Source organism: Micromys minutus (genome assembly GCF_963924665.1).
Source record: "Micromys minutus genome assembly, chromosome: 17".
NCBI lineage: Eukaryota > Metazoa > Chordata > Mammalia > Rodentia > Muridae > Micromys > Micromys minutus.
The window spans coordinates 38,738,645-38,752,385 of NC_137952.1; the positions used below are offsets into that span (position 1 = coordinate 38,738,645).

Consider the following 13,741-nt stretch of genomic DNA (forward strand, 5'->3'; position numbering starts at 1 on the left):
TAGGGAATGCTAGTGCTAGGAATAAACAATAAGAAATGTTAATTATGACACTGATGCTTCATACTATTTATAAACATGAAGGTGATTACTAGGCAGAAAAGTCAAAATGATTTTAAATGGTAGTAGTAGCGGGGAAATAAGCAGTGTTTCTCTGACCTTTAACTAATTTTTTTTTAAACAGTCCAATTTTTAAAAAAGGTTTATTTATTTATATTATGTGAGTACACTATAGCTGTTTTCAGACAAGATCAGCAGAGGGCATCTGATCCCATTACAGATGGTTGTACGCCACCATGTGGTTGCTGGGAATTGAACTTGGGACCTCTGGAAGAGCAATCCGTGCTCTTAACCACTGAGCCATCTCTCCAGCCCTGACCTTTAACTGTTTATTGTCTTGTTCATGTACTACTTTGTAATGAAAAGGAACAGTGGCTTTTGTAGGATGCTCTCTGAGTCACTCAGTCAGTCAGTGGACACTAGTGCCAGGCACTAGGTATGACATTTTGGTGTGTCTTCCCCCTTTGCCATTTTTGTGTCTCAGGGTGCAACCTAAACCAGCCTTGAACTGACAGCAGTCCTTGCTGTTGGAGGCTTGTGCAACTTATAACTGATGTACTTTAAGTTTTTACTACAGATGTCATTTAAACTAGGAATGTATTTTGTTATGCTCTCGTACATGTGCAGGGTTTTCTTTTAGCCCGTCCCGTCGCCTTCCCTTCCCTCCTTCTCACCACCCCTCATTCCCTGCCTCTTCCCAACTTAAATCTTAGTGAGTTATAAGCACCTTGAGTTGTTTTGGCACTGAATTATTGTTGACACTCTTCAGCGGACTTCTGAGGTCATGTCTTAGAGTGACTCCTCTTGGGTCTCCCTAGGTTTATCGTTCCCATTTCATGCGTCATCTGCAATGACATCATGGCCTATATGTTTGGCTTTTTCTTTGGTCGGACCCCACTCATCAAGGTAAGTGCACCGCCCTGATATGGGTTGTCTGGGTGGGTGGTAATGCTTTCTCTATGGCATGTAGTGAGTAGAGAGGAAAACTAGCTGGTTTGTATCCGCTGTGGTCCCGTCTTCACTCACTCTGCGGCTGTGTAAGAGAAGAAAGGATCAAAGAGAGACCCTGGCAAATAATTTTTAAAAAATGTACCAAGGAAAATATTTTTATGTAGGCATACTTTTATGGCTTTGCTTTTCATTTGACTATTGTTATTAATGTAGATTTTTAAATTATAATAAATGTGTTAGCCACAATGGAAAAGAAAGAAAACTAACCTGAACACAGGATAGAAATCAAGAAAAATCATTTTGGGGCAGAATTTTGAAAGTGACCTGATTTAATTGAAGATTGATTTCTTTATATAGAAATACTTGTTTGCATGGTTTTGAGACAGGGTCTCACTGTGTAGCCCTGGTTGTCCTAGAACTCAGTGTGTAGTCCAGGCTGGCTTCAGAGTTCCTCCTGCTCCTGTCTTCCCTCAGACTGGGATTGACGGTGTGCGCTGTCATCCCTGGCTAAAAATACTCTTCATAAGTAATTGCGTACCAGACCTAAGTTATGGAAGTGTCCTTTGCTGACGGTGTGTTTTCTGTTTGCAGCTCTCTCCAAAGAAGACCTGGGAAGGCTTCATTGGGGGCTTCTTTGCTACTGTGGTGTTTGGCCTGCTGGTAGGTGGTAGTTCCCACCTGGGTGGGGAGGGGACAGGGACTCGCACCATCCTCAAAGGCCTGTGCAGGAGTAGAGAATATGTCTTCCCAAACCAGAGGCTCTCTTGCCCAGTGCTGACCCTTGCTGAAGAGAACACATTCTGTAACTGACGCGGCAGCTTCCAGCTTCAAGCAGTCGTGTAGGCCCTGTGTATCTTATGTGTCCCCCGTGCCCATGTGCCAGGTAACACTGATGTTGGGGTGACAACAGCAGCAGTAGGGGGTGAGGTGAGATATGTTGCTTCAGCTCAGATTTCCTTCCGCACATGACTTGCCTGACGGAGTACAGTCTTCTAGCCCCTTTGAGGACACCATAACTACTGCCGATCCTCAGTTCCTCCCTTTCTGGTGTTGGCTGGCTGTCACTGTACCCCACCCCCCACCATGGCTTCCACGTAGAGATTCTTAGCACAGAAGGGCAGGGGTCCCCAGGTGGGAAGAATTGTCTTTCAGTTCTTTGTTCAGATGTTTCCTGGGCATTTTCAACGTCTTTGTATTTGGACACATGCTTAGTGTGTGTGTAATCTTCTTGCTTAACAGTTCAAGGGAAGTACACGTGGTGAAACAGAAACCTCTCTTTGAGCCCATGGCCCGCAGTGAGCCGGGTGGGAGGCACTCTGAGACTCGTGGCCTGATCAGGCGTTGGCCAGCCAGGCTGGATGTCTTCAACTGATGCTCTTGCCTGCCCTCTGCTCTTTGTCCTTAGCTCTCCTATGTGATGTCTGGGTACAGATGCTTCGTCTGTCCTGTGGAATACAACAACGACACCAACAGCTTCACTGTGGACTGTGAGCCATCTGACCTGTTCCGCCTGCAGGAGTACAACATTCCTGGGGTGATGCAGTCGATCGTTGGCTGGGTACGTACCATTCACGTGAGTGATTGCAGAGAGGACTTCCCTCCAGAGATACTCGCTCCCTGCCAGGGTAAGCGTCGTGGACTCCTTTCCCTAAGTTCGTGTCAGTTAGAGGAGTGGCTCTTATTGTGTGGATGCCTAGAGGATTCTGCTTACTGGATAGTGTGCACCTCTTTCACTGGGCTGACAGTTTAATGACAGCGAGTTAGCGGTCAGTAAGCTAGCGGCAGTGGGTAGAGTTAGCGCCTGGACGACAGGTCATTGCTTGTTTGACGATACACCCTCTGCGAGTGCACACAAGCTAGTTACTCTTGTGAATGCCCTTGATGGGACTCTAAAATTAGTAACTTCATTAAAATATTCCTGATCCTTGACACCATTTTAATATTCTCTGTACTAAAATGGAAAATACACAGAAAGTATGTCTGCCAAATACTGAAGCACAGTATCCCCAAAGAGAAAACCTGCTCTGTGGTGTAAGTCGTGAGCTCAACTGGCTGCTTCCTCCTCAGGACAGGGTCTTTGTTTGTAAAGACGTGGGTATGTAGTGGATGTTTTTCTTGAGAAGAATGATGTAAGTCTATCACTTAAAAAAAAAAAGTGGGTGATAGCTGTTGTTACCAGGGATAAAAATCTGCACATCAGGTGGAAACGAGAAGCCTGAAAGCTGCGCCTGTCACTGTGAGCGTGGGGAGTCTGTGTGTCACTGTGGGCGTGGGGAGTCTGTGTGTCACTATGGGCGTGGTGAGTGAGTGTCACTGTGAGTGTGGGGAGTCTGTGTGTCACTGTGAGCGTGGTGAGTGAGTGTCACTGTGAGTGTGGGGAGTCTGTGTGTCACTGTGAGCGTGGTGAGTCTGTGTGTCACTGTGAAGCTGTTCTGACACCACACAACAGTGTCCAACAGTGAGCTGGTATTTCTTAAGTGACCAGTGTATGGTGTTCCACAGTCGTGTCTGGATAAAGACCGACCCACAATGCATTGTAGACTGATGGGTTGTGTGAGGAAGCACAAAACAGTCATTAGGAGAATTTCAGATTCTACATGTACCCAGGTTTTTTGGGGTGGAATGAGGTTGGGGGAACAGGATCTCACTATGAACTTGGAATCCTCCGCCTCTTTCTGAGTGCTGGGATTGTAGGTGTGTGACACCACCTGGTGTGCAGCTATTTTTTTTTCTCTTCCTGTGTGTGTGTGTGTGTGTGTGTGTGTGTGTGTGTATGTGTATGTGTATGAATGAATGTGTACATATTTGCATATATACATACATATGTGTGGGGGCCCAAGGTTGATGGCAGAAATCTTTCTCTTTTGCCTCATCCTTTTGAGACAGGGTTCTTGAGCTAATCTTGCTAGTCATCTTGCTCTGGGGTCCCCTTCAGGGTCTGGGATTACAGGTGGCTGCCACGTATTTTCAGCTTTCACATGGATCTGAACTCCAGTCCTGCTGTAGGGCAAACATTTTAACTAATGAGAATCTCCCCACCTTGCACCACTTTTATGGAGTTATGCCTGTCAGCTCGTGTGTAATACCCACAGTTCTCTGAGAAGACGGCTAAAGCACTCATCCTTTGGAAATTACACTCTGTAGAGCTAAGGCTGGATTTTCTTCATATACTGCCTGCAACACAGCACAAGAGGGTGATCCCAAACTTTCCCCTTTTGTTTATTTGTTAGTAACAGGTTCTTATGTAATTTAGGCTGACCTTACCTTCTCCCTGTAGCTGAGGGTGCCCTCGAACTTCTGATCCTCCTGCTCCTACTTTCCAGATGCTGGGATTGCAGGCACATGCCAGACAGGTGTCATAATGGTCTACTATTGGCCCAGACATTAGAGATTTAAAAGCATGGGTCAGTTTCCTTTCTTTGTTTTTATTTCTCTTTTTCCTTTCCTTCCCTTCCTTCCTTCCTTCCTTCCTTCCTTCCCTTCCTTTCTTCCTTCCTTCCCTTCCTTTCTTCCTTCCTTCCCTTCCTTCCTTCCTTCCCTTCCTTCCTTCCTTCCTTCCTTCCTTCCCTTCCTTCCCTTCCTTCCTTCCTTCCCTTCCTTCCTTCCTTCCCTTCCTTCCTTCCCTTCCTTCTTTTCCTTCCTTCCTTCCCTTCCTTCCTTCCTTCCCTTCCTTCCTTCCTTCCCTTCCTTCCTTCCCTTCCTTCCTTCCTTCCCTTCCTTCCTTCCCTTCCTTCTTTTCCTTCCTTCCTTCCCTTCCTTCCTTCCTTCCCTTCCTTCCTTCCTTCCCTTCCTTCCTTCCCTTCCTTCCTTCCCTTCCTTCCTTCCTTCCCTTCCTTCCTTCCCTTCCTTCCTTCCTTCCTTCCTTCTTTCCCTCCCTCCCTCCCTCCCTCCCTTCCTTCCTTCTTTCCCTCCCTCCCTCCCTCCCTCCCTTCCTTCCCTCCGTTTTAAAGACTCATTCCCTTTAGATGTCTGAATGTTTTGGGTGTATGCGTGCCTGCAGTACCAGAGAAGGCCAGAAGAGGGCATCACATCTCCTTGAAACAGTGCGTTAGAAACAACCCCACTTCTTTGCTGACCACCAGACCATCTTCCAGCTCTGCAGTCTTTTGGTTGACTGAGAAAACAGAGACCTTGTTTTGTCAAGTTCTTAACGAACTGTGAGAAGGCAGGTGTGCACACTTGTTGACTTTGATTTCATTCCTTCTCCTCAGAAAACCATGAGGATGTACCCTTTCCAGATCCACAGCATTGCCCTCTCCACCTTCGCCTCGCTCATTGGCCCGTTTGGAGGATTCTTCGCAAGTGGATTCAAACGGGCCTTTAAAATCAAGGTAGGGAAGCTCTTACCCTCCGCCCCTCACTCCTGGCCTCCCATCTCTTGCCTGCCCTGCTCCTGGCACTTTATTTTTGCTCCTCTTGACCTGTGTGCTGAATTTGGGGTTACAGGAAACAAAAGTCTAAGTGTTTAGTTTGTTAGTGCTTCTTTCAACCAAAGAACATTTTGTAGTTTACAGTTGTCCTGGGATCCCCTGAGCATTTGGTTGAATGCCTCTCTGTCCATCACCTCCTCTGCCCAGCAGGGTGTGGTCACGGGGATCCGTGAGTCCGAAATTTGGTTGTTGGTGAGCTCGGGCTCATCCTTCCTTCCTCTGCCTCTGACAGGATTTTGCCAATACCATTCCCGGTCACGGAGGCATCATGGATCGCTTTGACTGCCAGTACCTGATGGCCACCTTCGTCAACGTGTACATCGCCAGCTTTATCAGGTGCGGATTCACTCCACGGGCACCAGAAGAGCGGGTGCTTAAAGCATGGCTGTGGGTTTCCATGGTTACTGTTTAGGGATCCTCTGAGGGCTCTCTTCCCCCACTAACAGGGAATTCAGGAATCGGAGCACCCCATGGGTAACTGGGCGGCAAAGCCGCTGGCCCCTGCTCAGGGTTGCTTCCTGTTCTGTTGTAGGGGCCCAAACCCGAGCAAGCTGATTCAGCAGTTCCTGACGTTGCGGCCGGATCAGCAGCTTCACATCTTCAACACACTCAAGTCTCACCTGACTGACAAGGGCATTCTGACATCTGCCTTGGAAGAGGAGTAGAGTCCACCAGGGCCAGGAGAGCTGGACAGGACTCGAGTGGGGCAGGCCACCAAAGCCGGCCCAACTGCTGTGACTTAGATACTGAGAAGCTTCCGCTCACTGTCTGGTTTTTGTTTGTTTTTTTACCTTTTTAATGTTCGTTTGTTTTTAAATCTGTATATACTGTCTGTTTATAATGTGGGCTGTGAGTAGGCTGTAGCTCTCTGAGTTGCTAAGAAGTCACAGGAAAGAACCATTTGGGGTTCCTAAACACAGGCATCGAAGAACACAGTGCTCCCCAGCTCAGGGGCCCTGTTTGGTGGCTCTAACCCCGCCCATCCAGTTGTTTCTGGGCTGTAGGAGAGATCGTACATTTTCCTGTGTCTGACTAGTTGAGGATGTCCCCCACTGGGCGGGGCTTCATGGCCACCATGCTTTTGCTTTGACACCTTTCGTTGGGGCTTCTGCAGAAATCTGGGAGCAGTAGAGGGCTGCCTTCTGTGGAACTGTGGGAAGGAGGCTTACTGATCAGATGAGCGTCCTGTCCAAGCCAAAATTCTGCAGAGGGCACGTGGGCTTTGCTTATAGCTTGCTTTCACCGTACAGACTGAAAGAAGACTTCAGCCTTCTTTTTCTCAGAAAGCACGGAGAATTTGTGATGTCTGGAAAAAGAAGCCCCTACTGTGATTTTCCAAATGTATGCAGTCGAATGCACGGTCCCAGCTCTTTCTGCGCCAGCCGGCGCCATTGGCCTCTGGAGGGTGGTCCCGCAGACCACATCTTTTAGAGCTGAGGCCTTCATGATTGTGCTGAGGGTTTGCTGCTGCTGCTGAGTTCTTCTGGGGACCCCTGAGGGGGGGGGGAGCAGAGGGCTTTTGTTCACACTCCCTTTGCCTGGAAGCCCACTTGTGTTGCTGCTGTGTTGTGTATATAGTACTCTCGAGGTGAGCGTATGTGTGTCTGTTTAAAAGTCACCTTGTTTCCCACATGATTTCAGTCATACCCAGATGTCCTCAGAGTCCCTCCGTCCTGCTTAGAACCATGGCCAACCTAATCAGTCAAGAGGCTTGGCTCTTTTCCAGACTCAGTATATACTTTTTATGAAATGTGACCAGTGCACAGGCAGTCTGGGGACCTTCTGCTGTTTGTGTAAGCTGTGATGGTTCTTCCCCTTCCTAATAGTAAGTTAGATTGCCATGGGAGGGAGCGGCTGCCGTGGGGGAACTTCTTCCCCGAGTGTTAACCCAGGGCTCTGCCTCAGTGTACCCACTGCTGAGGAGGCTGCAGTGACTTGCTCAAGCACCTTAGTCTGTGTTAATTTGTTTTTACACCAGCAGTCCGTGTCCCCCAGTGCTCAGACAGCCCTCGGCGTGTCTGTCATACTGGGTGGGGGCAGAGGTGGGGCAGCTCCTTGTCTTTCAGCCTTGGCTTCCTTGTCAACCCTGCGGCTTTCTGGTCAAACCTGCGGCTCTCAGGGTCACACTGAGTACAGTGCTGCCCCCTTCAGTTTGGTTCTGGCTGGGCAGCCCTGAGTGGGGGCTTTGCGCTTAGGGTTCTCCTCTGACCTGCCGCCAAAGTTCACCAATTCTGAAACTCGATGGAAAAGCTCCTGTCACTGGCAGCCCCTGTTGCTATTAAGTCATGTCATGGGACCCCCAAAAAAAAGGAAGTCCACTGAGGTGTATTTTGCAATTGCTCTTTAAAATTCTCAGTGGTGATTAGGATTGACCTATACTTTCCTGATTGAAAGATGACCTTGGATCACCAAATTAGGTAGAGAGGGGCGCACCACTCCCCAGCAGCCGAGACTCACGCTTGAGCAGCAGCAGCTGAGGCTTGAGGAAACCCGGGGCTCACTGGAGCTACCAGCCACAGGATTTCTAACTTTCTGAGTTCCCCGGTCTTGTGAAAGAGGAGAACTTCCCAGTCAGGTGGCCAGGGGAACAGTTTCCCAGCACCGAGCAGATCTCAGTGGGTCACACGACCTGCTTTACACTCGTTTTGTTTTGTCAGAAATAAAATGTTTGTGCCTTTCCTTGTCACGAATCCCGTGTCTGTCCCTTTGATACGTGGCTTTATGTTCCCCGCTCTGTGGAAGCGTAAACACTGTGCAGTGTTACTGTGTTCCATTGTGTGCCGTCTGTTCATAGCAGCCTTCTGAGCTATCTCAGGTGAGAGCCACGGGCTGGAACCGGAAAGTTCCCCATCTCAAAGTGCACCTGCAGGACAGCGTTACTAGCGAGTCCCTGAGGCCCCAACCGGAAGTGCTGCAGTGCTTCTTCCTGCAGGCCAAGTAGCCCCGACCCAGGCCAGTGCAGGGCGGTGCTTGGGAAGTAAGCATCCGGTGAAGAGTGGGGACCCCGACCAGGCTGACATGTGAACACGCCAAGGCGTCTCCTCGGTGAGCTCTGCTCATGGTGGTTCTCAGGAAAACTGAGCCTTCCCTCTGTGTGTGTGTTCCTCACCCTCCTAACCACGGCAGTGTCAAAAAGGTCACACTTGTGTCTTCTGAAAGTGAGGTCCTGTGAGGAAGTTGGGAAAGTATGCACATGGTGTATGCTCGCATGTGTATACATACAGACACACACACACACACACACAGAGCCTATTTCACATTTCAGCCTTTTAGTTTCTGCTTTATAACCACATTAAAATGTGTTATTCTTAATGTGCTGTGTGAAGCGGTCTTCAGAGCTGTGAAATGTTACATGTAATCTTACATAGGCGGACTGCGAAACCGTTTTTATGGTATTTTGCTCTGCTCGCTTTCATCCCGTAACCTGCGCTATCTTATACAAGAGAATCTGAGCAGGTGCATTTCAGGAGAAGCAGCAAAGACCGGATGTTGGGCTAATTGCTGGGTTGGCTGGGACCTGCTCTGAAGGGAACCCTCAGATCACTGAGTGGCACGCCAGGGTCAGTCCTTGCTGTTGATGGAACCGGGAAGAGGAATAACCTAAGGACTCAGGACAGCAGTTCTGTGTGGCAGTCACTGTGTTCCTCATGGAGTCAGCCTGAGGTAGATTTCCAGGGAAGCCTTTTTCTCATTTTCAATGTGGGATGTCACAACTAAAACCTGTTGTGTTATTAATCTAATGCCGTGTTGTCTTTGTCTTTTAGAGTACTTCCTGGCTGTGCCTACCACCCTCGATACTGTGCTTCTGTGCACACTGTGCTTATGTGCATACTGTGCTTATGTGCACACTGTGCTTATGTGCATACTGTGCTTCTGTGCACACTGTGCTTATGTGCATACTGTGCTTATATGCATACTGTGCTTATGTGCATACTGTGCTTATATGCATACTGTGCTTCTGTGTACACTGTGCTGTGTGTAATGTGTTGTGTATACTGCGCTTCTGTGTACACTGTGCTTTTATGGGGAGAAGGGTAGTTTCATGTGCAGCCAGGGTTCTTGTTCTTTCCGGGTCAGGATGAGAAGGAAGGCCTAAGAGAGGATGACTGCTGTAGCTACAGTAGGACACAGTCAACTATGGTTGCACTGTCTGGAGCACAGGGCTCCAGAGAGCACCCAGAAGGAGCTGGGAGCTGTCAGAGAGGGCAGAGCTTCAGACTTGCTCAGCATGGGTAAAGGAAACGCCCTTTCCCCTTTATCACTCTCATGGTTGCTCAGCATCCTGTTTTTAAAGAGCCTTAGCCTCTGCTTCCTGACTCAGTTTCTTTGTTGAATGGGCACCTTCCAGGCGTGTGCTGGGTTTAGACCAAGTGGCAGAGGAGGGTTTAAGGGCTTTGCTAGGCTCATCTGCCCTGTCCCGGGTAGTCCTCATATTCTTGCAGCGTGAGCCCATGCTCGGGAGCATGCATAACTGTTAGGACGTGGTCTGCCTTTCTGTCCACTCCAGCCGCCTCCTCTTCAGGTTGATGTAGTGACCTGGACTCTGTGCTCTCTTGTAGGTAGAGGCCATTATCATTGGGCTGCTTCTTCTCTAGGCAAGCCTTTCTCTCTCTTTTCCCCCCAGAGGTCAAAAGACCCTGGTGTTGGGGCCACTTAGAAGGTGTGCTTTGGATGCTGACATGTTAGGGCTTTACGGCCTAGGGGTGATTTTGAGCCTAGAAGGGCAGACTATTTGAAAGCCAGAGTTTTATGGCCAGTGATTCTCAAATCATTGGCTGTTTGAAGACCCTGTCCCAACTTCTCCTTAATCAGGTGACTGTCTGCCTGACTCTTTATCTTATTCTTCAGCCGATGAAGTAGCAACAGTGCGTTATTAATAATTGCAATCACACGGTGCTTAATATGTGCCAGACACAGTGCCGAGGGTTTGCATGCATTATCTGCTTTACTCCAGGAGAAACTCTGGCGAGGTGGTACTCTCCCATCTTACAGATGGGAAAACTGAAGTTCTGCGCTAGAGATTCAGAACGATGTGAAGGCGACAGACTTGAGGCTCAGGTAGTGCGATATACATCTGGTCAGGTTATAGGCTGCAGGCAGCCTTCACTTGAAGCAGCTGCTGTGAGGATTTAATGAGCTAATGCATGTAAGCATTTAGCAAGGTGCCTGGTGCATAGAAAGCGCTCAATAAATGGTAGCTTGTATTTTCCTTTGTTTAAACTGAGCTCAGGGAGCAGTTTGGCTCACACTGATGAGCTGCCGGGTGTTCAGACACCACACTCTGCCTGGACTCAGTTTGGTGTTGGTGTCCTGTAACCACACTGTCCTCCCAAGAGAAGCACTTCAGTGGTCCAGCGGTAAGAGCTCTGGACAGCAGCTTGGTGTTTCCCAGAGCACTGAAGCCAGCGGACTGAGGGATGTTGGGAAGCTGTTTGGTGTTTCTGCTCTTTTCCGTGTGGTCGAGACTGCTCACAGGAACAAGGCTGTTTGCTCTGACTTGGTGATGCTCTACTGCCCTGTCTTGCTCTGGACCCTGCTTTCCCCAGCCAAGTTCTGTACTCCTGTTGTCTCAGGAACCCTCAGTTCCCCCACAAATGGATAATAGAATAGAGCAAACAAGCCTGAAGCTGAGTGTATCAGCCAGAAGCCTAAAAGCTCTGCCTGTGCTCTGACAGCATAACCATTCCACCTCTCTGTCTGTCTGTCTGTCTGGTTTTGTTTTGTTTTGTTGTTGTTTTGAGACAGGGTTTCTTTGTGTATAGCCCTGGCTGTCCTGGAATTTGCTCTGGAGACCAGGCTGGCCTCAGATTCAGAGATCTGCCTCCTTCTGCTACCCAGGTGCTGGGATTAAAGGCGTGTGCCACAACCATCTGGGTTTTTCTTTCTTAAAAGAAAGGTTAGGGCAGGTGACCATCGAGGGCAGGTGATGTGAGTGTTTGTTCTAGATTAGGAAAGAGTCACATAGATTGTTAATCACGAATGGAGAAATGTTTAATTCCGTTTTCTGAATGGACACAGGGAATTGGGAGTGTGTGTGTGTTTGTGTATGTGTGGTCTTCACCTTGATTGAGTGGCATTGGCTTACGTGACCCAGGAGATTCTCAGACTGTCAGTAGTGACTGGGAACTTCTGTTTCAGCTGTGTCGTGTCCCAGGCATTAGTGAGACCTGCAGGTGTGTTGCTGGGGTTTAGATACGGAGCTCTTCCTGTTCTTCAGCACTTGTGTTTGCAAGCCTTGATCCCTCCTTTGTTCTGCTATCTAATGGACCAGGCAGTCTTTTATCTGAAGGGAAAAGTCTGATGCCGAAAAGGTCCCAGGGTGCTGCTCTCCCAGATCCTGGCCAGCCCCAGCTCCATAGCTCCTGGACGACTTTCCCTGAGTTCCCTGAGTACTGTGTTAGAAGGCTTCGCCACACAGCCATCTTCCCTAAATGACATTGTGTTTTTAGGTGTCACCTTCTCAGCCCTGTCTGCTTTCCTCACCAACTAGGTTTGTGTGCTGGTTCTACTGGCTTTTCTCAAAGGAACACCGAGGTAGAAAGAGGGAACAATGCTTTTCTAGTGAGTTGAATGTGCACACACGTGTGTGAGCGTTTTGTATGAACCTTCTCATTCCTTGGTTTGTCGTGGGTCACACTGCGCAGGTGTCTAGGGTTGAACATAGGAGACAAGGGAACCACTCAGGTACAATTCTCAGTCCGGCTCAGGGACTCCTGACAGCCACGGGGACAACAGGACCCAGAGCAGGGAAAGGGGTTGGGAGTCACACAACCGAAGTAGACTCAGACCAGCCCAGTGCTCCTGGTGGCCATAGGGACCAGAAAACACCTTAGGAAATCTATCCATCCTGGGAGTTCTGGAGAGCTCATTGGCCCCTTCTAGAATCCGTGTGAACCCAGATCTCTACTGAAGGCTACACACCTTCCAAACAGCAGCAGGTCTCACAGTGGCAGACACTCAGCTTCTTCCATCGTGTGGAGGGAATACTGAATTCAGTTATCTGACTGCCCGGCAGCTTTCCCGCCCTCAGACCTGGGCACTGGGACTCAGCACCTAGCTGTGCGGAATCCATGTGACAGTCCTCAGGTCTCCCCAGACAGGCATGTGCGTGTGTGTGTGTGTGTGCCACCTCTCCAGACAGGGCTTCACCTGTCTGTCTTCACCACGTCCGACCTTTCTCTCTGCACTTAGGATTGGTGTTCAACACACTTGTAGACTCCTTTCAACGCAGTATAAGAATGTGATATATTGTATATTGAAAAGTATTTACCTTATTTATATACCTGAATGTTCCTATTAAACAAATGAGCATATACTAAGTTCCGGATTGTGTGTGGTTTTTGATGGGAGAAGCCCTCTTTAAAAGGTTATTAATTTGTGTGCATGGATGTTTTACCTGTATGCATGTGTGTACCATGTATGTGCCTGTTGCCTAGACAAGCCAAGAGGGCATCAGATCCCCCCTGCAACTGGAATTACAGGTGCATGTGGGTGTTGGGAATTGAACCTGGGTCCCCAGAAGAGCAACTGGTGTTTTTAATCACGGAGCCATCTCTCTTCCTGAGGGCTTAGTCTCTGTTTTTAGACAGTCTTACTATGTAGCCTGGGCTGGTGTGGTATGTTTTGGGGTCTAGCTGTGGTCCTGCATCTTACCATTCCTCTGTCTCAGAGTGTCCAGACATCGCTGCACACCATGCTGGGAAGATGAAGCAGAATCCAGCTGGGAGTGAATTCAGGGGGCATGGTGTGTGTCAGGGGTTGGGGACAGGCGGGTTGGGAGAAGGCCTTCTCCAAGGATCTTAGTGTTACTGCTCTTTAGGCAAAGAGGCCTGCTTCGGTGATCTCCAACGAAACAGCTGTGTGTGTGCTTGGACTCAGAGATTCTCAAACCTGGCTGGAGGTGAAAAATATCAAGTTGTTTTCAGAAAGTTCCAGTATCCGGGCAGCTGAGAACAGTTAGAAATGCTAAGGATCAGACTGGAGTGTCATTATTATTTTTTAAAAGCTCACTCTGGTATAATATGCAAAGGATGAATCAGAATGGTTGGACTCTCTTGGCAGTGAATGCAGTCTTCTGACCTCCAAGGTGGCTTGGCTCCTCTGCTGGAACATTCCCAGATGCTCTGAAGTGACCCTTCTGGCGTAGTGATGCTCTCAGGCCAGTGGTGGCCCCTGGTGTAGAGTGATGTACCAACTCCTCCTTGCACCTCAGACTTGATTTTTCTTGCAGAGTTAAGTGTCTAGAGTATTTCCCACCTGTCTCCTGTCTCTCCTTTAGCTCCCCAGCCTTCCTCTGTCCCAAG

General features: G+C 48.8%; 1 protein-coding gene across 1 annotated transcript in view; it reads left to right on the top strand.

Moving 5' to 3' along the window:
• The window catches only part of CDS2 (CDP-diacylglycerol synthase 2), a 44,354-nt gene extending 31,641 nt beyond the window's left edge, over positions 1-12,713 (top strand). Inside the window, exons 8-13 of the mRNA XM_080931371.1 lie at positions 876-963; positions 1,600-1,668; positions 2,414-2,566; positions 5,220-5,339; positions 5,671-5,774; positions 5,971-12,713. Coding sequence (XP_080787497.1) covers positions 876-963; positions 1,600-1,668; positions 2,414-2,566; positions 5,220-5,339; positions 5,671-5,774; positions 5,971-6,103 — 667 coding nt within the window. The 3' untranslated portion in view covers positions 6,104-12,713. The remainder of the gene's footprint in view (positions 1-875; positions 964-1,599; positions 1,669-2,413; positions 2,567-5,219; positions 5,340-5,670; positions 5,775-5,970) is intronic.
• Positions 12,714-13,741: the final 1,028 nt, after the last annotated feature.